This window comes from Biomphalaria glabrata, chromosome 3 (assembly GCF_947242115.1).
Source record: "Biomphalaria glabrata chromosome 3, xgBioGlab47.1, whole genome shotgun sequence".
NCBI lineage: Eukaryota > Metazoa > Mollusca > Gastropoda > Planorbidae > Biomphalaria > Biomphalaria glabrata.
Window position 1 is genome coordinate 28,864,170 of NC_074713.1, and position 22,346 is coordinate 28,886,515.

Consider the following 22,346-nt stretch of genomic DNA (forward strand, 5'->3'; position numbering starts at 1 on the left):
GTACACTGCGTCGCCATGTTTTTTTTTTTGGTCTTCCTCTGCGTCTTGTTCCCTGGGGGTTCCACTCTAAGACCTGCCTAGCTCTGTTGCTGGTATCTTTTCTAAGGGTGTGACCAATCCATCTCCACTTCCTCCCTATGATCTGCACTTCTATATTTTTCTGTCCACTAATCTCCCACAGTTTGGTGTTTTCTACTTTGTCATACCAGTGTATTTTTAGGATATTTCTCAGGCATCTGTTGATGAAGGTCTGTAGATTTTTTTTGTTTTTTTTTTTATAGTTATCCTGATAGAAGACATGTAGTAGTTAGCCTGAGAGGAGACATGTAGTAGTTATCCTGATAGAAGACATGTAGTAGTTAGCCTCAGAGGAGATATGTAGTAGTTAGCCTGATAGGAGACATGTAGTAGTTAGCCTGAGAGGAGACATGTAGTAGTTAGCCTGATAGAAGACATGTAGTAGTTATCCTGAGAGGAGACATGTAGTAGTTATCCTGATAGGAGACATGTAGTAGTTAGCCTGATAAGAGACATGTAGTAGTTAGCCTGATAGAAGATATGTAGTAGTTAGCCTGATAGAAGACATGTAGTAGTTATCCTGAGAGGAGACATGTAGTAGTTATCCTGATAGGAGACATGTAGTAGTTAGCCTGATAAGAGACATGTAGTAGTTAGCCTGATAAGAGACATGTAGTAGTTAGCCTGAGAGGAGACATGTAGTAGTTATCCTGATAGAAGACATGTAGTAGTTAGCCTGATAGAAGACATGTAGTAGTTAGCCTGATAGAAGACATGTAGTAGTTATCCTGAGAGGAGACATGTAGTAGTTATCCTGATAGGAGACATCTAGTAGTTATCCTGATAGGAGACATGTAGTAGTTAGCATGAGAGGAGACATGTAGTAGTTATTCTGATAGAAGACATGTAGTAGTTAGCCTGATAAGAGACATGTAATAGTTAGCCTGATAGAAGACATGTAGTAGTTAGCCTGAGAGGAGACATGTAGTAGTTAGCCTGATAGAAGACATGTAGTAGTTATTCTGATAGAAGACATGTAGTAGTTAGCCTGATAAGAGACATGTAATAGTTAGCCTGATAGAAGACATGTAGTAGTTAGCCTGAGAGGAGACATGTAGTAGTTATCCTGATAGAAGACATGTAGTAGTTAGCCTGATAAGAGACATGTAATAGTTAGCCTGATAGAAGACATGTAGTAGTTAGCCTGAGAGGAGACATGTAGTAGTTAGCCTGATAGAAGACATGTAGTAGTTAGCCTGATAGAAGACATGTAGTAGTTAGCCTGATAGAAGACATGTAGTAGTTAGCCTGAGAGGAGACATGTAGTAGTTAGCCTGATAGAAGACATGTAGTAGTTAGCCTGAGAGGAGACATGTAGTAGTTATCCTGATAGGAGACATGTAGTAGTTAGCCTGAGAGGAGACATGTAGTAGTTAGCCAACATTTTATGCTGCCTGGCAAGAATTTAAGTGTAAAATTAATATTTAATGTTTCACCCAACTACTAAGACGAAAACAGATCACTAGATCTAGATGTTTTACCTAAATACGTTGTGAATAACTTATATATATGTGGAATGGTGGGAGAGACTGAAAAGCGTTTGTATTATCAAATCTATTTCTCTCTCGACTGAGCTTTTAAACAGTCAATTAACATCATCCAATATAATAATTTTCATAGAGGTTAGGAACAAGATAAATACAGGGATTATGGCTGCCTGGTCGTGCGGTTGAGCGCTGGACTGTCGTTTGGACTTCTCGGTGGTCCCGGGTCCATACCCTCTCCACTTCCATCCCCGTCGTCCTGCGGAAGGTTTGGACTAGAAAGTCAATCATCTTCAACTCTGAAGGAACATTTGAAACAGTTTTGAATCCCACGATGACCTGCTAACTACAGTAAAAAAAAAAAAAAAAAAAAAACTAAAACTCTTTGGCCATATCAGGTCCTTGGGGCTCGCAAAGACCTTTCTTTTGGGAACAGTACCAGGAAAAAGAAGAAGAGGCAGACAGAGAAATGAACGGGTCTGTCACTGAAAGAGATTCTATCCAAGGCAACAGACAGAAAGGAAAGGAGAGAGAGAGGGAGAAAGAGAGACATACACACACACATGTACATGGGCGTATCCAGGATTTTTTTCGTGGGTGATTTTTTCTCCCCCCCCCCCCCCCCGCCATATACATACATGTGTGTGCGTGTGTACGCAATTAATCTTTATTACATTCCGACCCTTCATTCTTTCAGTAAACGCTTATTGTACCCTAGAATAGGTTCTTCATGGAGTTAGCGGAAAGACTGTAGACACCCCGCCCTTGCCAGCCAGGAAGTCTTGGGGAGCGCTGTGAGCTAAGCGCTATTTCCGGTATTTAAAACAAAAAAAAAAAATGCATATAGGCTAGGTCTCTACACTGCATTATCCTACTATTAAACATTTTTAGTTCAAAAGCCAAATCTGCTATTTACTGCACTTAATTAATGGAGCCCAGTGACTGGTAGAAATTTATAACCCCTCTTAGATTCGCTCATGGAATTTGGTGACTATAGTTTTCTTAAGTTTTATATCGAAAAGGGAAAAGTTATATTGTCTAAACCATCTGTTGTGGGTTGGAGGGGGTTTTAAACTCAAAACTTTCTGAAGGGGGGTTAAACTTAAAGCCCTCTGGAGGGGGGGGGGTCTTTAAACTCAAAACCCCTCTTGGCTACGCTCTTAGAATCTGGTTGCATGCTTAAGTCATCTATTGCATTATTTTTTGTTATAGAAGAGGACATTTTTAACCTCAAACCCACCTTGGCTGCGCTGGGGCAACTGATGGTTTAACATTAAATTTCTCATCTAAATAACTAAAATTAAAGCAAAAATCAGTCACAAAATTCCACCCCCCTGCGGAGGGCATGTTCATTTTGAGGAGGGGGCGAAGCACTACGTCCCCATATATATGAGTAATTATGTCTTTTATTACACCCAGTCCCTTCAATGTTTTGGACGTCTTTAAAATTGTACCCAGGAATAGGATCTTTCTGGAGCTAAAGAAACATTTGAAACCCCTCCCTGTGCAGCTGCGGGGTTTGGGGGAGCACTATTATATGACATATTGATCTCTAGAAAGAAAGGACTTTTTGAGAATTTTTAATACAAATAGTGACTCATCTGATCGCATCCATTGTCTTCCGAGACAGAAGGAACCATATCTGTATCATTATAGTATCATATCACTAGTGCTTTTTTACCAGTTAGTCCAGTAGGCCTACGTAGTTGCCAACCTTTTAAAATTTCTATGCGCCATGTTTTTTTTTCAAATGCGCCACACAAACTTTTACTCCTTTTTATACCTTTAAAATTTGATACTTTGGGCATGTTTGGTAGTTTTATATAGGCCTACCCAGTATAATCGTTTCTATCAAAATCATATAGCCTAGCCCTAGGCCTACATTGATGATAGTTTGGGCCCATTTGGGTACCAACCCACCAGGCCTTTGCCCAAATGCCCGTATGGCCAGTCCTCCCCTGATTCCTATGAACCAATTAGTATTAAAACATGTTGGTCTCTATATATTTACTGCAGATCTTTTTTTTTTTCAGACATGCTTTTTTTTTATTATCTCAGGGAGGGGTGTATGAAGTGCGCCACTTGTAATCGCGCAATGCCCCACCCCTGAGTTAGGCAGGCTAAATGCCTATATTTGTTCTAAGGCCTAGATCTAGATAAAGATTTATAATATATTGAATTAGTACCTTATATTTATTTAATATAATGGATAATTTCTTCACATGAAAAGACCCGATCTCACTAAGATCTGATGGGTTAGGCATTTGGGTTTGATTCGCCACTCACATGCAATTTTTTTTTTTATTATTTGAGAATCTAGATTTAGATGGTCTAGATCAGTGGTTCCCAAACTTTTTTCTCTCGTAGACCCCTTGCCTTGTTTTCTGGTTTTCCGTAGACCCCCTGCTTAAGTTATATTAAATTTTTGAAAATTCATCAATTTCAAATTACACATTTTGTTTAAAATAATTTCTAACCAGTGACACGATGAGTGAAAAAGTAATTTAAAACTACAATTGAAGTTGAATTAATTTTTTAAAATAAATCTATTAAACGGGTACAAATTAAAACCCATTATAGAACAGTGAATGCGTATAGCATACAATCACTAAACACATAATATATTGGAAACTCTTTGTTTTTAAAAGCTTATGCAAGCTCACCATCCGTTGCTACGGAGATAATTTTTCATATAGGGATTCGCTGTTTTATGAAGTAGTTCTTTAAAACATTAAATATTAATGTGCCTTAGTTTTCACAAAGAGCAGTTTTTCGTACATTTCTTGAGCCATAATAATTTGAAAAAAAAATCATTACCAGACAAGGTTGACTCAGCCAGCTGTATAGAGACATATGTTGTTTGCAGAAATATGTCGTTTGCAAAGGCTTACATTAGAAGAAAGAAATATTTTACTATATTCCAACAAAGCTTAAGAATTTAGTGAACTCTTCTACAAATTCATCGCCCTAACAACCAATGGGTCAGAGTTTGCATGGATGGTTCTCAGAAAGCCACTGGAATACTCATTGAATGGCCTCATGGAGAAAAAAATAATTTAAAAAATTAATTTCATTGTAACTATCGAGCTCTATGACAACCACAGAGAAGAAATAGGAGCATTGGCCAAATTCGCCAAACAGTTAATTTTTTTTCGAGACCAATCTAAAAATAGTCCTTCAAAGGTTGAGAAACTCTGATTCCTCCTGAATAAAACAACTCATGATGCCTGGACTGACGTTCGGTGGTCACCTTAAATTGCCTGCTCGCATCTCCTGCCGGGAGGTTTGGGCTAGGATGTAATTATCCACATAATCTGAAGGAACATCCAAAAGATTTTGTAGAAAACATATTGTGTGGCCTTGTAAAGCTCAACAACAGCAAGAACACTGTTCTCCAACGTTGAAATAGAAGGCTGACACATTTGCCAAATGTGAGAAAACAAATACACACTTCAACATCGCACTCTATACGGAAGAAATGAAGAAACTAATAGTCAATTGTAAAAACGAGAAATGGACAAGCTCTCATTCGATGAAATCTATTATAAACTATCCCGATAGGATCACCTATAATTTTTTACATCAGAATAGTACACATCATAATGAGAAAACATATGTTCCAGAAGCTCAAAATTGGGACCACTGACATTTGCCCTTTTGGAGTGTCACCAGAGAATGCTGACCATGTCTTCAAAATTGCATTCTTCATCAAGAGGCCCAAAACAAGACACCGGCCACAAAACCCATAATGATATAAGTTAATCGTGTAAGAGTTTTTACAATTTCTTCAACGACTGTTAAAATCAATAATATGCCTATCGTGTAAGGTTTTCAGTATTTTACTATAAGAAAAGAGATATAGTAAAACGTTCACTAATCATCACCTTCTCAATATTAGGTCCAATAGAGATTTTGTGGGTGTATTCTGAACTTTATATTTGAGTGTTTGAAAGTTTTGCAAACCTTTATCTATTTATCAGGGTGGCATCATCTCAAATGATCCTCCTTGGTTTCATAGCATCATAAAAAAATGGCACATTAACACTCTATTGTTTGACAAGGCAGTAATGAAGTTCAATTTCAACTACTTCACTCTGTAAAGTCTACATTTCTTTTTGTTTTTATAACTAGAGAAAACTACATGCACTCTTTAAATCTAGTTATTCAATTAAATAAAAAAATTTTCATTCAATCAGCATGATAAAAATTTAAGGATTTCCTAAGGTAGGCCTACAAATCATAAATGTGTGTATGAAAAGATTCAAATTGTCAAAATTAAAGTCAAGACAGGCTAAATTGAGATTCTTTATCGTAGACCCCCGTGCACATCTCATGGACCCCCTATTCCCTTTTAAACTTTCGTAGACCCCTTGGAAGTCTTAAAATTCGTAGACCTCTGGGGGTCTATAGACTATATATCTATAGACCACTTTGGGAAACACTGGTCTAGATATATCTTTATTCAAGAAAAATATTTTATCCAAACCATCTTTGTTTACGCTCGGAAACAAGATGGTGGATATTGTGTTTGTCTTGCCGACTTGGCAAGCAATTTTGTTATGTTTTTTATTTGCTGTCCTTTATGTTGGAAGCCTGTATATTTGGGGAGGATCGACAAAAGAGAAAAATAGGCAATTTTAATTAGATCTAATTAATATAGTTTAGTCTTGAGATGTAGACTCTTATTTTCTAGTCTTTTGTATGCATCACTGCATGTCTTGACTTCTCTACCTATTACCTAGGTCCTAGATCTAACTCTACTCACTACTGACTCGATTTCTGAGACTCTACTCTTACTTACAGCCACAGTCATAGTCATAGTCATGTAGATTACTAGTAGATAGTTAATAAGGGTATATCACTTACTCACTTAGATCCTCCTGTGCCATTCGGCTCATTGGGGCTTTTGGGCGGCAAGCTGTTTACACAAAGATCTGTCACTGGCAATGTTTGAAGCCTCTTCCCACCTGGCCTGGTGTCCACTGTTCTGAGGTCCTCCATGAAAGTGTGATGCCAAGTTATACGAGGATGTTGCTGTTAGATTTTTCCTTGTATTGGCCTATATATGTCATTGAACTCTTGGTATGCGTTGTTCATTTTGTCGGAGAACATGTCTCGTAAAGCTCTTGTGAAGCTCTGTTACAACCTCACTAACTGGTCGATGTCCTAGTTCAGCATAGGCGCCATAGGATTTCCTTGTTTGGGACCTGATCTATATAACTAACTCCTAAAATCCAACTTAGCCATTTTTTTTGTCATTTCTTGTATCGTCCCGAGTTGTGCAAGGTCATCAACGAAGTCCAAGTCTATCGGTTTTGCTCACGCCAAGGAATACTAAATGCAGTCTGATTCATTGCTCTCCTCATTATGTAATCGATGGCTAGGAGGAAGAGGAAGGGAGATAAGATGCACCACTGTCTCACACCTGTCTCGATGATAAAAAAAACCTTGGTTTTTCCTTCTTCTGATTTAATGCAGCAACTAGATTGACTATCACTATGTGACTATTAACTATATCATATAATATTATGATATATTAATTATTATATCTCTATAACAATAAGTAGATCTAGATCTAGTCTATATCTATAGAAGGTGAAGTTTACAAATTGACAAATTATTGACCTGTAAAATTTCATCACTCTATATAATATATAGATTTACTAGACAAAAGTGACTAGAATCTAGATTCTTATTTAATTGAAGTTTATGACACTTGATGATAGTCACGTAGAACTCTTCGACTCATGGAAATAACAGTAAAGGCGGCACTCATGAGTTGTATTTTTTAAAATAATAAATTTTACAAAATGAAAAGACAAACATTGTGTGAAGCAGTGAACTATATCCTGAAGATTCTGTGGATGATGGACTAGGTCTAGAAAAAGATTATTATGGAAATTGACTCAGACAGTCATCTAGATTTAGATGAAGTCATTGCAGTAAATTGAAGAAACTAAACTAGATCTACACCTGTACCAGGTCCATCGAACAAAAGTGGGCATGAAATGGGGAGTTGGCCTCAAAATGGATCTAAATTTGATTCAGGCTGTTCAGAAGCAAACACCATTTATTTCTCAGCCTAGATCTAGACAATCTAGTAAAACATTTGTATTTTACAGAAATAAAGTGTTAAAAACTTGCCTAGTCATATTTTGTTTGAAAGTAAAGCTTTTGAATTTTTTTGCCTTTTTTCATGATTACAATATTTGGCTGAAATTGTTTGAAGTAACATACAAATATGCTAATCTGGTGAAACTACTAAAACCAAACAGTTATTATGGTAAGGTCTTTACATTAACTGTACAAGAACTCAAGGCTTTTTTTGGATTGCGACTTCAAATAGAGTAATCTGTAAAACCTCGGTATGAGGACTACTGTGCCATTTGAGTGAATCATTTGGTCTGAAAACCTGTTTTTTCGCAGTGTCATGGAGATTGTCAATATGGATACTTCTACATATTTTGATGAGCTAAACCCTAATGAAGAAAAAATGGATAACATTTATAAAGTAAGACTAATGCTGGACATGCTGCTTAACAAATTTCAGCCCTACTACTCACTATCCTAATATCTCAGCTTGGACAAAGGAAGGATTCCTTGCAAACTTGCTATACCTAAAGCAATTTATAAAATCCTAACTTATCCAATTGGGAATCAAACCTTATTTGACTTGTGAAGCAAATACTGACAACAAAACCTACATAGAAATTTTCAATTGCAAAACAGAGAATGTCATTCCAGAGCTTGGTATTGTTGGCAGCATTGTTGAAAGGCCACTTGATAAACAAAAATCATGTTTATGTGAACATATTTTATATATTAGTGTCACACTGTTTGACTTTGCAGGTTCTGCTAGGGTGTAGGTGGGTAGCCAACTAAAGCTAAGGAGTCACTAAAGACCCTTACCTGCCTAAAGCTAACTGGTTTAGGCGTCACCTTTGCACCCTCTCCTGTTAGTTCTGTCAGACCCAAAATCTGAGCCAAATGGGAAGGCCAGGAGTTGTGCTGGTTGTCCAAGGCTATTTGAGATGCATGCCCTTGGAAGCATAGTATTGCTAGTGGAGTACTTATATTCATTACCACTTCTAGTTATTACAAGCTAAGAGAACTATATGTATATATATATATGTATGTATATATGTATTTATATAAAAATAGTTTTAATGAATTATAAATACAAATGTAGATCTATAACTTGATCTGTAAGAAAAAAACACAAAATAACCATAAATTTAATTTTTAATGTAATTTTAAATTAGCAAACATAATCACATTAAATAATAATTCTTCTTCAAAAAAAAATCTATAGAAAAAAAAAAAGAATCATGCCAGTTTAATAGAATCTTTAAGATATTATTTATAATTTTTTAAATTATTGATGATCAAAGACATTGTTCTTTGATGAGAGCTATAAAATATTAAATATTTAAGAAAAATACAATCCATCCTTTGATGTTATTGTTATTGTTTCTATATATATAGTTAATATATACGCTTCATCTTATTGAAATGAAACTAATGAAAATATTTCCTGTTAATATTAAACAGTACTGAGAAACTATTTTAAATCACCCCAACCTGGTTATTTATAAAAATTAAATATTTAACAAACACATCTGCTCTATATAAAATTTCCATGAATACTATTGAATTAATATAATAGCATAGAACCATGTTGAATTTATCCCAAAGAATTTAAGTTTACAAGGAAAATATTTCTAATAAAGTTTTTATTGAAAAGGAATTTAAAAAAAATAATTTAATTTTAACATTAAAAACAAAACTTATTGAAACAAAGTTAATATACAATCTCCCAACTAAGAACAGGACACACATCTGTTAAATTACCATCTTAACCAAATAAATCCCACACACCTACCCCTTTGTAGGCACTGCACCCACCCTTATGAAACTGTAAACCATATCCTTTTTGAATGCCCCTTCCAAATCCACCTTAGGCAGACCCTACCACCATTTCAGCCCAACATAACTAATATCCTGTACAGCAGTGCTGAAGAACTGAAGAGAACAGCATGCTATTTTTCCTTGGCACAGTCTGCAAAAGAGCTCAACAGCAAAAAGCTGGCAAGAAGAAAAAGAAGCAAAGTTAACATAAATGGCATAAACTTTTTTTTTTCATGTAAATTATTTATTTCATATATATTGAAATTAATTAGTCTTATCTTGAATCTAAAACCTAGATGTTTATTAATGACTTTTAAATAAAAATCCAAATGTATGGAACATTAATTTAATGCTACTATTCACCTTTAAATAAAAAAAAAAAGATCTAGCATTGACTTAGAACAAAGAAATAATACACATTGGAAAACCCAGCTGTTCCTCACACTTGCTTTGATAAATGAAAATAACATGAAAATCACATAATTTTAAAAAGTGCCACTATTTTCAAAAGTTGATATGTTACACTCTGGGGCATCTATAGAGACTCAATAAATACATAGGTGAGTTAAAAAACAAATTTGACAACCAATGCTTCACAGTGTGCTCCTGGTATATTTGAAATGCCATCAACACATGGGCTCTATTTTACTTCTTGATTTTAAATTACCATATAGTCTTATCTTTTCTTATTGTGTGTTTGTAGCTGAGATTAAGTAGCCCTGAGTAACTTGTGAAATTTAAAATTGGCAAACTGTTAATTCAGACTAAACAGAGCACATTTAAATTTCAAAGCGCATGGATAATTGTCAAGAATGTGAAATTTACTCTTAAAGCTGTAATTACATTAAGGCTTTATTTGTTTGCTTGAAATAACTTTAAATTGTAGCCTAGTTCACACACACACAAAATAAGTGGACAAATGAGACTATGAGAAAACTTAGTTTTCAAAGCTGTTTATTATCTAGACATTTGTTGTCTGGGTCTGCATAATCATGGTATATATACTTTTTTTATCCTTAATCTTCAGACAATGCCTTATTTTTATGATTTAAACAAACCTTAATGTAGTTTAAGAATTATCATGAAACAAAAGTAACATGTTAATAAAAACAACATATTACTAAAAGAAATTGAACCAGTCAATTGTGGCTTTACCACATTCAGATTCTGAATACAAAATATATATTTGCTTAGATCAACTAAACTATTTTGTTTCTTTGCAGAGACCATCCTGATGTCATCAAAAGAAGGTTCATTAGTGTCCTCATTGTGTGTACAGTCACACCATTAATACTTTTGTTAGTATCTAAAGCATCAGATACAGCGGAGGTGAGCTTTTTTTTTTCATCCTTTAATCCACATGCTTGTTTTTTTTGTTGTTTCTTTTTCATCTATAACTGTTTTTTTTTTGTTAATAAAAAATCCAAACTCTTATAAAATTCAAACACTATATACTATAGTCTTTAGGATTTTTGGGGCACCACACATGATCTGTTGACCGACTTTTTCCATTTCTCTCTGTCTTTTACATGGTTTATAGTATCTTTCATAGACAGGTCCATCCATTCCTTACTTTTTTTGTGGAGCATGATAATAAGCCAACATATTTGTTTTATAAAGAAAATGTTTCTGTTATTAAAACAAAATATAACATTCAAGGGATTAAATGGACATATCTTATACAAACAGCAATTTTAAAATCATAGTTGTTTTGAGGAGGATGCATGGGACATGAAGACCTGTTCAAAGAGGTTTCAAACATCTCTTTCTTAGGAGAAATTTGTGGGAGTGACTACTTATGGCACCACAACTATGGTTGTATCATATTGTTACGAATCTCGCTATCCAGGCTCTCTGCAAACTGCACCATACACCACCAACCTAAAGAACTTGACAACTCAGGGCTCCAAAGTAACGTAATAGTTTAATGTCGATAAATAACAGCCAATACTGTACAATTGGCAACACGTACACTGTACAAATATCTCTCCGATAACACCGTTCCGCCGTATCAACTCTTGCACTGGCCTCAGCGTCTCGTTCCGGGCTTGCACTGGGTCCAACAGTTCAGGACTGACTTCACACACTAGGCTCGTTGTGTCGGACTCGATCACAGACCAAGATCAAGACGCCAGCCGTCTCAACTGTACTTGACAGTACTCCGCACTGAACCGTCGTAATGCTCCGTACAGAACCACACTGCTGAACTGTGCTGTAGTCGACCGGACTGTAGTGAACCGGGCTCTGAACCCCTGCCGTGAACCGTCTCTCGTGAACCTTGCTGTATTGAGCCCCTTTTCTCGACCATCTTGACTGCGACACCTCCGCTCTTATATAGGGTCCCTACTGGCCTTCTCGAACCGGACAGAACGCCGCTCGACGTTTCCAGGTGGTCAGATGACTACAACTCTCGTGACGCTCCTGAGCTCTGTTCACGACGTCGATCCTTCCCGAACCGCCGTCGATCCTTCCCGAACCGCCGTGTTGACATTCGTCTCGGCTGACCATTGTAACTCGTCACGGTTGACCGCTCGTCTAGCGCTGGCCTGGGGCGATTTGCGTCGGCTGACTACACTCACACCACTACCCCCATCTGTGCCACCACCAGGTTTATAACAATATGGATGTCACAGTGGAATGGTAGCAAGAGTTATTAGAACAGTTGTTGATTCAGATGGAACTGACTATCTGTGGCTTCATTGCTTATTCATCAACAAAATCTCTGTGGCAAGGTTTTAAATTTGGACCATGTTCTGAGACATGAAATGGACATTTTTAAGGCAGTGTCTCAACCGAACAACCCTCTCATGGTTGTGGGCTTTGGCAATTTCATGCGACATCACGTCACATCAGAATGAAATCAACACCAAACAACAAGGGAAAGACAAGCTGATTTCTCTGTGCATGCTGTCTATGCTGACCTAAGTGCTTCCCAAATGAACATGCTCAACTCCACAGGATGGAAAAGTGCACCTTGTCGCTTCTCAACCTGTATTGCTCTACACAATGATAAGCAGCTAATTATGTCTTGCCCAAAACAACAAAATTATCCCACTTTTGAGGACCTTAAAGGATATTTTCACTGAATGATTTTTGGATATTCATATTTTGAAGAAAAAATACAACTTTTCAAAAATCCATTTGTGGCTGATGTGTCAAATGCCTTGCAAGATCTGTAACTAGAAGTAATTGACTTACAAATTCACACATCCCTGCGTGACAAATTTTGATTTTGAGTGATGCAGACAATTGATTTCTACTCTCTGTTGACTACAGAATCTTTTCTAAATCTCAAAAAAAAATCATTACAGATGATCACAATGTTTACAACCAGTTATTTGTGTGAACAAACTTTTTCAGTGATACAGATTAAACCCATAGTACGTCATCCTTTCATGGCCAAGAATCTAGATTCTGTACTTTGAGTGTCACCCATGTAGCAATATATTTAGAAGTTTGTTTTGGATAAACTGCAAATGTACCATTGATAAATGTAAAAAATAGATTCTAGGGTTTCTTATAAAAATGGTTTAAAATCAATTTTATTTCATTTTTTTATATCTTTTATTTTCGTTCATGTGGCCCATGTCACGAGTATTGGAAATTAAAATGGCCCACAGACTGAATTAGGTTGAGCATCAATGGTTTAGATATACAGACAGATAATACTAATATGTAATAGTTTTTTTTCATTTACCTTCTTGGAATTTGAAATATATTTTCAGTTTAATTTAAATTTAAATTTTAGAGTTTGGCCTCTACATTTACACTTATAAATAGTTGACTATGTTTTAGCTTTTTTCTATGAATCCCTTTTATGTGCTTGAATTTGTTTTAGGCTAACCATCTTCTGACATGGCTTGGCATAAGATTTTGGGGATTACTACCAGCTTTAGTAGTACCTTTGTTTTTGACTATGGTAAGTTCTTAAAATTTCCTAGGAAATCTAAATATTTCATTTAAAACATAAATATTTTTAAAAAATGTCATATAAAATAAAATTACAGTATATCTTAAAAAAAAACTTTCCATGTTTAGTAATCAATAGTGACATTTTCTTACAGTGTTTAAAATTAATAGCTGCATTCATGAACTAGATAAAAGCAAAACATTAATTTCTGCAATTTTAAGACATATATTCACTTAATGGTAAATTTGTTGTTAAAAAAAATGTCAACTAAATGAAGTTTAGTTTTGCCTTCGTTACATTCCTGGAGAAAGCTGGTTGGTGGCCTACGCCCCAGAAGGGACCACAGGCAGAGATGAGATGAAGATGATTTGTTACATTCAGAAAGACCGTTGAATTTGAGCTGATAGCATTTTGACATTCTTTCCAACAGGTTTTATTTTTAGGACCCTTGTCCTTGCATTACTTAGATGGAGTTTTCAGGATATATTTAGGTAACATTTTTTTTAAAAGTAAATTTATTTTGCAGTCTTCTTTAAAAAAAGAAAACTTGAATTTTCATATATTAGGCTGAGTGGTAGAATTGTTATCTGTGTGATGGAGTTGTGGAGATGGTTGAACTCCAGATTTACACAGATTTAAATTACAGTTAGACCAAATTTATTTTAAATTTGGAAACTCATGTCTATATATAATGCTTGTATCTAAAATCAAAAGAGGCTCATGGATATTGCAGGCAACATTACATTCTTGTCATTTATTTTAATGCATTTTTCTATTAACATCATATAGAAATATATAAATAAATGGATAAATGAATATATATATAAATGAAAAGTACTTAATAAAAATATAATACAAATAACTTTAGAATTTATTACCTCTTAAATTAGTAAATGAGCCAGATGTCACTGTTTGTAAGTTTCTCTCTTGTTAGTTGAGCTCGTTGATCTTTGCCGAATTCGTCAGGGGAGCTGATATCTTGTTACTGTGATGCCGAGGATTCTGTAGATGTATATCTCCAGATCTAAATGCTATCTTAGAGATTCAATAAACGAAGGTCCTTTTAATTCAAATACAGAACTTTAATTCATCAACTAAGAATCACTGTATATATATGAACAGAAATAAAAATGTATCAGATGAATAACTTTCTTTCAAAGTTCAATAATAAAATAATTAAATTTACTACTAGGTCTAATAAAATACAAAACTTGTCTCTACAAATTCTAACTCAAAATTAAATATGTCTTATCTCTATGAAAATTCTCCCGCAACGGAAGGTTTCTAACCTCGTTCTAGACACTTGGCTTAACCAATCAAATTATTTCCTGTCAAGTGTCACACAAAAGATTGACAGGTATCAGCTTACGTCATGGGAAATTCCTACAGTTGACAGGCATAGATATGTTAAGTTATTTAAACTAGACTTTGTTTTTTTTTGGTGTCTTTTGGGCTCCCGGAGCATCATGCCCCCTTGCCCCTCTCACTGCGCCTCTGATGTAAAGGCCACTGTTGAGTCTCTGTCAATAATCAATGTTGTCATTGGGAAGTCGGAATCCCAACTAAATAATATTAACATAAACAAGCCAAAACCCACTATCTGTTCAGTCAAATATGGTACGTCGCTATGCTAACTAAGTGTCTAACAATCCTCCCCCCCCTTTCCCTAATCCATTTAAAAAATGAGGAATAAAGAAAGGATACTCTTGCCTGCATAAGGATTTTGTTTTGACTGATACTTAATTTTGATTAGTTATAGAGCCTTCTTAAATTGTGTAAAAATCCACCAAATTATTTTATTTACATAATTAAGCTCCATGCCACAGAAGTCTCAGTGTACTTAAAATATATTTTTACTTATTCAACTTTCTGTTCAGAGGCTAAATATTGGACTAATTCAGTCAAGAACTATGTGTGGATCAGAAATCACATAGTGGTAAGTACTTACATGACTTGAAACTGTTCTAATGTACTAAATATTAGTCCTAAACTTACTTAACATTTCTTGTGAGAAAGCTATCAGTTAATTGGACCATTCCCAAAGGAGATATAGTGCCATTGTTCTATTTAGTTCTTTTTAAAATTCTTATTGATTTGTTTGTTCTTCCATTAAAATAATTAGCTGAGTATTAAAAATATGATATGGTGTGAAATAAAATAAATAATTTTTCTTTTAAATCTCCAAACTTCATTGCTTTATCCTTTTTTTACAAATTCAAATGCCACATTTAAGAACTAGTATATATGTCATTGGCCCATCTTGCAATGTCTAAAGTCATAATTCATTTTTTTAGGCTCCACTTTCTGAAGAATTTATTTTTAGAGCATGTATGCTGCCTCTATTAGTGCCTTGTTTGGGATCTGGCTGGTCCATTTTGTTATGCCCATTATTTTTTGGTGTTGGTAAGTAGTCTGATACTACTCTTTAATTCTGTTTGAACAGGCTAGTAAGCTTCATTGTTTTATTGCATTTGTGTCAATAACTATAAAATCAATGATTGCTATTTTAAAAAAATTTGTTTAGCTCATTTCCATCATATGATTGAAAAAGTTGCTCATGGTCAACAGGAAGTAGCAGCAGCATTCAAAGAATCTCGTAAGCTAAAGTTTGCTTCATTCTTTCAGTTTATCATTTTTACTGTTGTCTCGTTTTTTATTGTTTAGCTAACATTAGAGAAATATATATATATACTGTTAATTTTTTTATTTCCATAAAGTTTATTTCTGTAGTTTGTAAAAAAAAAAAAAACAACCAATTGGTTAGAAAGTGCAATGAACAGTGTATTTTTCAATTTCATTTCACTCAGACTTTAATTTTTTATTTTCTTTCTAGTTTTTCAGCTTTCTTACACAACAATATTTGGGGCTTATTCCGCATTTCTTTATTTAAGAACAGGTTAGTCATCTTTGATTTACATATCATTTATAAAAGTCTCCTAAAAGCTTACGCTGGAAAATAAATAAAGTTCTTTTAGTAGATACTGTTAATGTTTTTATGGTAGCATTAACTAATTTATATATTTTATCATCAAGAATTGAAACAGATAAAAGCTGTTCATTATGTAAAACATTGTTGAGTTTGATGCTAACTAGCAAAACTATAAAATGTTAAGATGAATAGATTTATTCATTTCTTTTTTTTTCTTTGCTTTTGTGTAGCATGTCTCTTCTTCTAGAGTCTATAAAACATTCTCAGTCAGCTCAGGTCCAGTCTCTTATGTGGAGGTGGATGGGAGAAGGTGTGGCCTTGGTTTATACCTCTCACATTTTATATTTGTAAACACACAAACATCCAATCAGGTTGAGATAAAGAGTTTTCCTGTTTCATTGGTACTTGTTTTATCATATGTTGGATTTCAGTCTTCAATTTAAGCTTAAATTTTTGTTTTTATACTAGTTATAGACCTAGCAATTAATCTTTGTTCAGAGATCATTTAGATTTCCACCATCTCCTACAAATTCTACGTAAAGGAGGTAAAGTTCCCCTTTCAAGACCTTATGACCTATAGGGCAGAGGATGTTAAGATCATCTGTTTCTTTAGCTATTGGTTAATGAACAGGTTGTCATGTGGACAGCAATGACCAGCCGCCTTTACTTTTCCTCAACAAAGTCAGGCAGCCATTACAGTTGGGTGGACTCATGGGCGCCCTAAAAATTTTGAGATTCAAAATCCCAGTTTTCACCGAGAATTGAACCCAGGACCTCAGGTTTGGAAGCCAAGCACTTAGCCAATCAGCCACGGTTCCCCCCTTCTACAAATTCTAGTCTAGAGTAAATGACAAAATGGTTCTAGAAATTAAATATAAAATAAAAGTGGGATGAGATCTGTAGACATTTTTTGTCAAAATTGTACTATTTTTAAATATCCAGTTAGAATTTGAACAATACCTAGCATATGTGTTACAAAAACATTTTGCTGACCTCATCAGTCTTGTAGGACACATTACTATGCCATTTATATTGTGCTCTTTTTTGCTCTTATATTAAACAGGCTTCCTTTTCATTTTTACCCTTTTTTAAAAAACTCAACTGATGATAATGTGCCTAATAAATTACTTTTCAACTAAACAATTCAGTTAATTGTTTGTAAAAAAATGTTTTACATAATTCGGATGTTCCTTCAGAGTTGAAGATAGTTTACTTCCTAGTCCAAACCTCCCGCAGGACGACGGGGGATGGGAGTGGGCAGGGTTTGAACCCTCGACCGTCGATAAATCCGAACGACAGTCCAGCGAGCAAACCGCACGACCAGGCAGCCAGCCATGCAGAATATGATGAAATACTTCAAACAAGTAAAAATAAACAACAAAATGAACAAAATGATAATTTTTAAGTGTTTCCTTAAACTTGAGTATGCTATCAATCTAGAAATGATTGCCAAGTACACTGTCCCAAATAAATATCTCAATCTCATAAACAAGTCACTCTATCCCTTTTCCATTGCACTCCATTGAGAACCATCAATCAACTGGCAGCATCAGAGTAATATATCTTGGTATGACTGCTATGTTGCTTGATGATCAGAAATCTTGCATGAGTCTTTGTGTGGGAGTGAATTACTATTTGCAATGAGCTTGAGATTTTATAACAGACAACCAAGATACATACAAAGTTAAATCAACATGTAATAACTGAGTCAACTTCTTCATAAGAATTGTGATACTTAAATACAGAACATGAACAGCTAACTCATTGTCACTATCAAAGATGTTCACATTATAAAAGCCTCTCTCACCACTAAGCTATCTTGAAGTGACAGTCTCAATTTCGATTTGTGACCCCATTTTTGTAGCATTCAAAATCATTTGCCTCGCCTAAAGTGCGTCTATCACAGATAAAATAGTTCATTTATTGTACCTCATTGCACTTTGTTGAATGTTGTGAATACAGAGTGTGAAAGTGTAACTAGTGACCATGAGTTAGGTAGGACTGGAAGTAAGGTCCTAGGAGAGATCAAGAGTTTAGTAAGAGTTGATGAAGTTAAGTAAGTTTCTGGTCAGTTGTTGAAGTCAGTTCATTTTCTGGTCAAACGGAAGTCATTTAACAAACAAGTTAGTCCACTTATTGTACTACTTTATTTTTGTGATCAACAGGTCATCTTGCTGCTCCAGTTATTGCACATGCCTTTTGTAACCACATGGGATTCCCTTCATTTGGTGAAGTCATGGGCTACCCAGCATCAACAAGATATAGGTTGATAGCCATGTTTGTTTTAGGCCTTGTCCTCTGGACTGTGCTCCTCTATCCTCTAACATCCCCAGCTCTCTACTCCAATGAAGCATTTCAAGCCTGATGAATGAACTCTTGGTGTGCATGCTAGTAATGCTGCTGGAGTGTGTCAGTACAGTCAACAGTATTTATAGGTCTGAGATTTAAACTTGTTTAATTCATTGCAATTGTAAAATAGCTTCAACATATACATAGGGCTTATAGAGAGTGCTTTTAATACTAAGAGTTTGGAACTGTTATTTGTGGTTTTAGTAGAACTATTGCTGCTATTTAGTTTGTTCATTTTGAACTAAGGCAAGATAAGCAGGAGAATATCAGTACAGTTTTTTGTTATTCTCCTGACTTGTACATTTTAAATGGCCCTGCCTAACACTGATGGCTAAACAAGTCTATCAGTCTGTAACAGCCAGTTAAAAAAAAACCTATCTTTGTGACTGAGTAGTTTGATAGTATTACATTATTTAAAATTAGAAAGTGTGTGCCTTGTATTTCTTTGATTGACCATTAGCTGTTTAACAACTATACAAAGTTGTCATTTGTGTTAAACTGTTTCTTTTTTTTTTTCATTGTTTAATCTAGTTTACAATCAGCCTATGTTTTGAATACATTATACATTTAGCAAGAGCTTTTATGCAAGCTAAACTCACAATAAAATGTACAAACCCTATGCATCTACTTTGTACTTTATTGTCTCTGGTACGGTACTTAAATGCTATTTAGTCTGTATGGTATTGTATTGTTTTGTTTATAGGGAATCAGTGTAAATAAGATCGCAAAATCATTGTTTTGATTAGAAAAAAGCCAAGCAATCATTGTAGTTTCTTAAAGAAGCATATTTCATGCCAATTTTATTTGGTACCCGGTACCAGGTTTTGTTATAAACATCCCAGATGATTTGGTATGATTCAAAACAAGGAATCAAATGTTTCTAGATCAACAGTTTCTACAATGTGATCAGCAGAATTCCAACACAAATAATTCTTGTATTGTTTGCATTACTTGATATACTTTCTACACAGTTTTGTTTGTACAAATCTAGTCTTTTTCTTTTTTTTTTTTTGTTTTCATTTCTATTTTCTTGACTGTATTTTGATATATAACAATATATAACAACTTCTTACACTGACAAACAGCTGATGTTCCAGTTTATACATTTTGTAAACACTGTACAACAGTATTAGTTTTCTTATGTGTACCAAGCAAAGTCTGCATTCCCATATCAATGTTTTTAAAAGTTAATCTTAACTTCAATTTCCATTCCTCTCACAAATTGAGTCTATTAAAGGTAGACTTAGAGACTTGGATTGTTAGGCACACATGTCTCCATAGAAATTGGTCTCCAGCAATGTTTACAGCCTCACCCCAGCTGGTGTCCACTGCCCTGAAAGTGTGGCACCACAAGGGCATTCCTGTTTGTGTTTAGCAAATTGTGATTTTACATTGTGGAGCCCCATCCCTCCTCTTTTTTTTTCCTCTGGGCTGATGAAGTTAGTTGTGGTTGATGAAAATTAAAAACAAATTACTTTTGGACTGTCATCAGAGTCAATGTTTGACTTAGTGTTACTTGGCATGTAATGGGATATATCATACTCCTTTCTGATACAATTGGTAAAAAAAAATATTCGGCTGAATAGTCATTTTTGTGTTCATAATGTTTTATTTGATTCCAATGACTTGTCTTCACTGCGATCAGTCAATGAGTGTTATCTACGGGCATGTTAGAATTCTCATGTTTTAAACACAGTTACAAAGCATCAAAACCAAAAATTATTTTTCAATTCCACCATGACTAGTATGTTTAGGCATCACTAACCCATATATGTATGTACTGGTTAACCAATTACTAATTACAAACATCTATTAATAGTATCCTAGATATATTTATTTCATTAGTCTATTATTTATTATAAGAATTAATAGCTACAGTCAAAATACTAAAGCAAATATATTTATATACAAATAAATTATGTGCTATGCATAGTTATATACAATGTACTAGGTTTATTCAGTTGGTGCTAAAGGCAGATCATAATTGCCTTCTCATTTGTGTCTAGCTCAGTGGGATTTGTCAGACTTACTGTTGTGCTGACCAAATTGGTTTATATCAACATGTTTTTTCATTCATTTCTTTTTGATTTCACATTAACTTTTTTTTTATAAATTTAAAAATGTTATCATTTTCTCATATTACAAGAAGATTATGCTAAGTGTCCAAGATATAACAAATAAATATCTACTTAAATTTGAGTATGATAGTTTTCAAATGAAAGCTCATGTAATATTCATTTATAATTTATGTTACTTCAAACATTAATCTCAATCTCAAAGGCTTAATGATAATACTTATAGTTTTGTGTTATTAAAAGAAATTAACACTGTTTAAATGTTGTTCAATCAAATTCTGTTCTAAAGAAAAATAGTTTTGTCCTACCTTTTTTGAACTTCTCTATTTATTGAAGCATTCCTTAAGAGATGGTTAACTTGACTGCAAATATTTTTTTTCAATTTTTTCAAAAGATCTTATTTTCTAGAAGATCTACATGCAGAATTGTTCACAAATACAACTTTGATTGATTTGAAATTTAAAAGTAACATTTGCTAGTCAACACAGTTTTCTACTCTGAAGGTCTCTTTGGAGAATTATTTTTGTATTGACCATGCTGTCTATTTTGTTTTTATGTTTGAATACATTGATAACGAAGCAAGACAAACCTTAAACCATAACAGAACCAGAAGGCTTGCGTAGAATCGTATTTCACAATAATTTTATTTGGTTTTTTCACTTTTTGCAGAGGAGATGATATAAGTTAATATGGACAAAGATTTGCATAACAGCCTTTCTGTTATAAGAATAATTTTCTAAATTCTTTTTCAGTGTATATGATTCTTCATGAATATATATAGTTAATGGCAGAGTTAAGATGGCTGCCTGGTCATATGGTTTGGGCTTTGAATTTGATTCCCAGTTAAAATCTTTACCCTGCAATTGCTGCAGGAAGACATCTTCATTTCTGAAAGTGCATTTGAAACATGTAAAAGTCAAAGCCCCAGGAACACTTTATTCTCAGCCTTTAGTCAAATATAACAGCACAAATGGAAACTGGGATATCTAGGTGTCTCTTCAACTTTTGTCCAAAAGTTTACTATCAAATCAGGTGCAATGTATATGTACTCATTTTATTTTAAAATTTTGTGTTGCAAAAAAAAAAAAAAAAAAAAAAAGCTCTTATTTAACTCTTTAATTTGTGTACCAATAAAAGTGTTAATATCAACAATGTGAAACTCTAAAAGTATATGTTCACATTTTTTTGGACTAGTATTGGTCTTACATTATTAATGTGTTCTTTATTCATTTACCAAAATATAATTGTACCTGTTTATAATTTATATAGAGTTTACAATCATTTGTTACTACAATTATAAAGTGTATGACTCTGAGCCGAACCTAACAAAAAATTTTTAGTTGCAGCTTAATGAAAAAGAAGGAAATGTTTTTTGTTTGGCTTGGGGAATTAATGGATATTTAAAAAACAATTGTGTGCTGCTGCAGAAGATTAAAAAATAAACTTCACTAAATTGTTAACCTTTCTATTTAATACATTTGCTACACTTAGATGTTAATCTGGTTCATGTAATAATGTGATTGAAGAAACATTTGTATGACTTATGATGATTTTATCTAGTGTACATTACTTAAAATGAAAAATTGCAATAAAAATGAAATAAACAAAACATA

At 34.2% G+C, this 22,346-nt stretch overlaps 1 protein-coding gene across 1 annotated transcript; it reads left to right on the plus strand.

Annotated features, from left to right (window-relative positions):
* Nucleotides 1–6,057: 6,057 nt before the first annotated feature.
* Nucleotides 6,058–22,344, plus strand: LOC106055484 (CAAX prenyl protease 2-like). Its single transcript, XM_013211754.2, has 9 exons — nt 6,058–6,193; nt 10,694–10,799; nt 13,309–13,389; nt 13,811–13,871; nt 15,258–15,316; nt 15,675–15,783; nt 15,905–15,976; nt 16,214–16,276; nt 18,475–22,344. Exons 1-9 carry the CDS (start codon nt 6,075–6,077, stop codon nt 18,672–18,674), a joined length of 870 nt encoding a protein of 289 aa, XP_013067208.1. The 5' UTR covers nt 6,058–6,074; the 3' UTR covers nt 18,675–22,344.
* The last annotated feature ends 2 nt before the right edge of the window (nt 22,345–22,346 follow it).

What these genes read in the sequence shown, in the direction of transcription:
- LOC106055484 (XM_013211754.2), top strand. Translation starts at nt 6,075, where the DNA reads ATGGTGGATATTGTGTTTGTCTTGCCGACTTGGCAAGCAATTTTGTTA. An exon ending in TACCTTTGTTTTTGACTATG is followed by an intron (nt 13,390 to 13,810) that starts GTAAGTTCTTAA and finishes TCTTTCCAACAG; the next exon opens with GTTTTATTTTTAGGACCCTT. An exon ending in GGATCAGAAATCACATAGTG is followed by an intron (nt 15,317 to 15,674) that starts GTAAGTACTTAC and finishes TCATTTTTTTAG; the next exon opens with GCTCCACTTTCTGAAGAATT.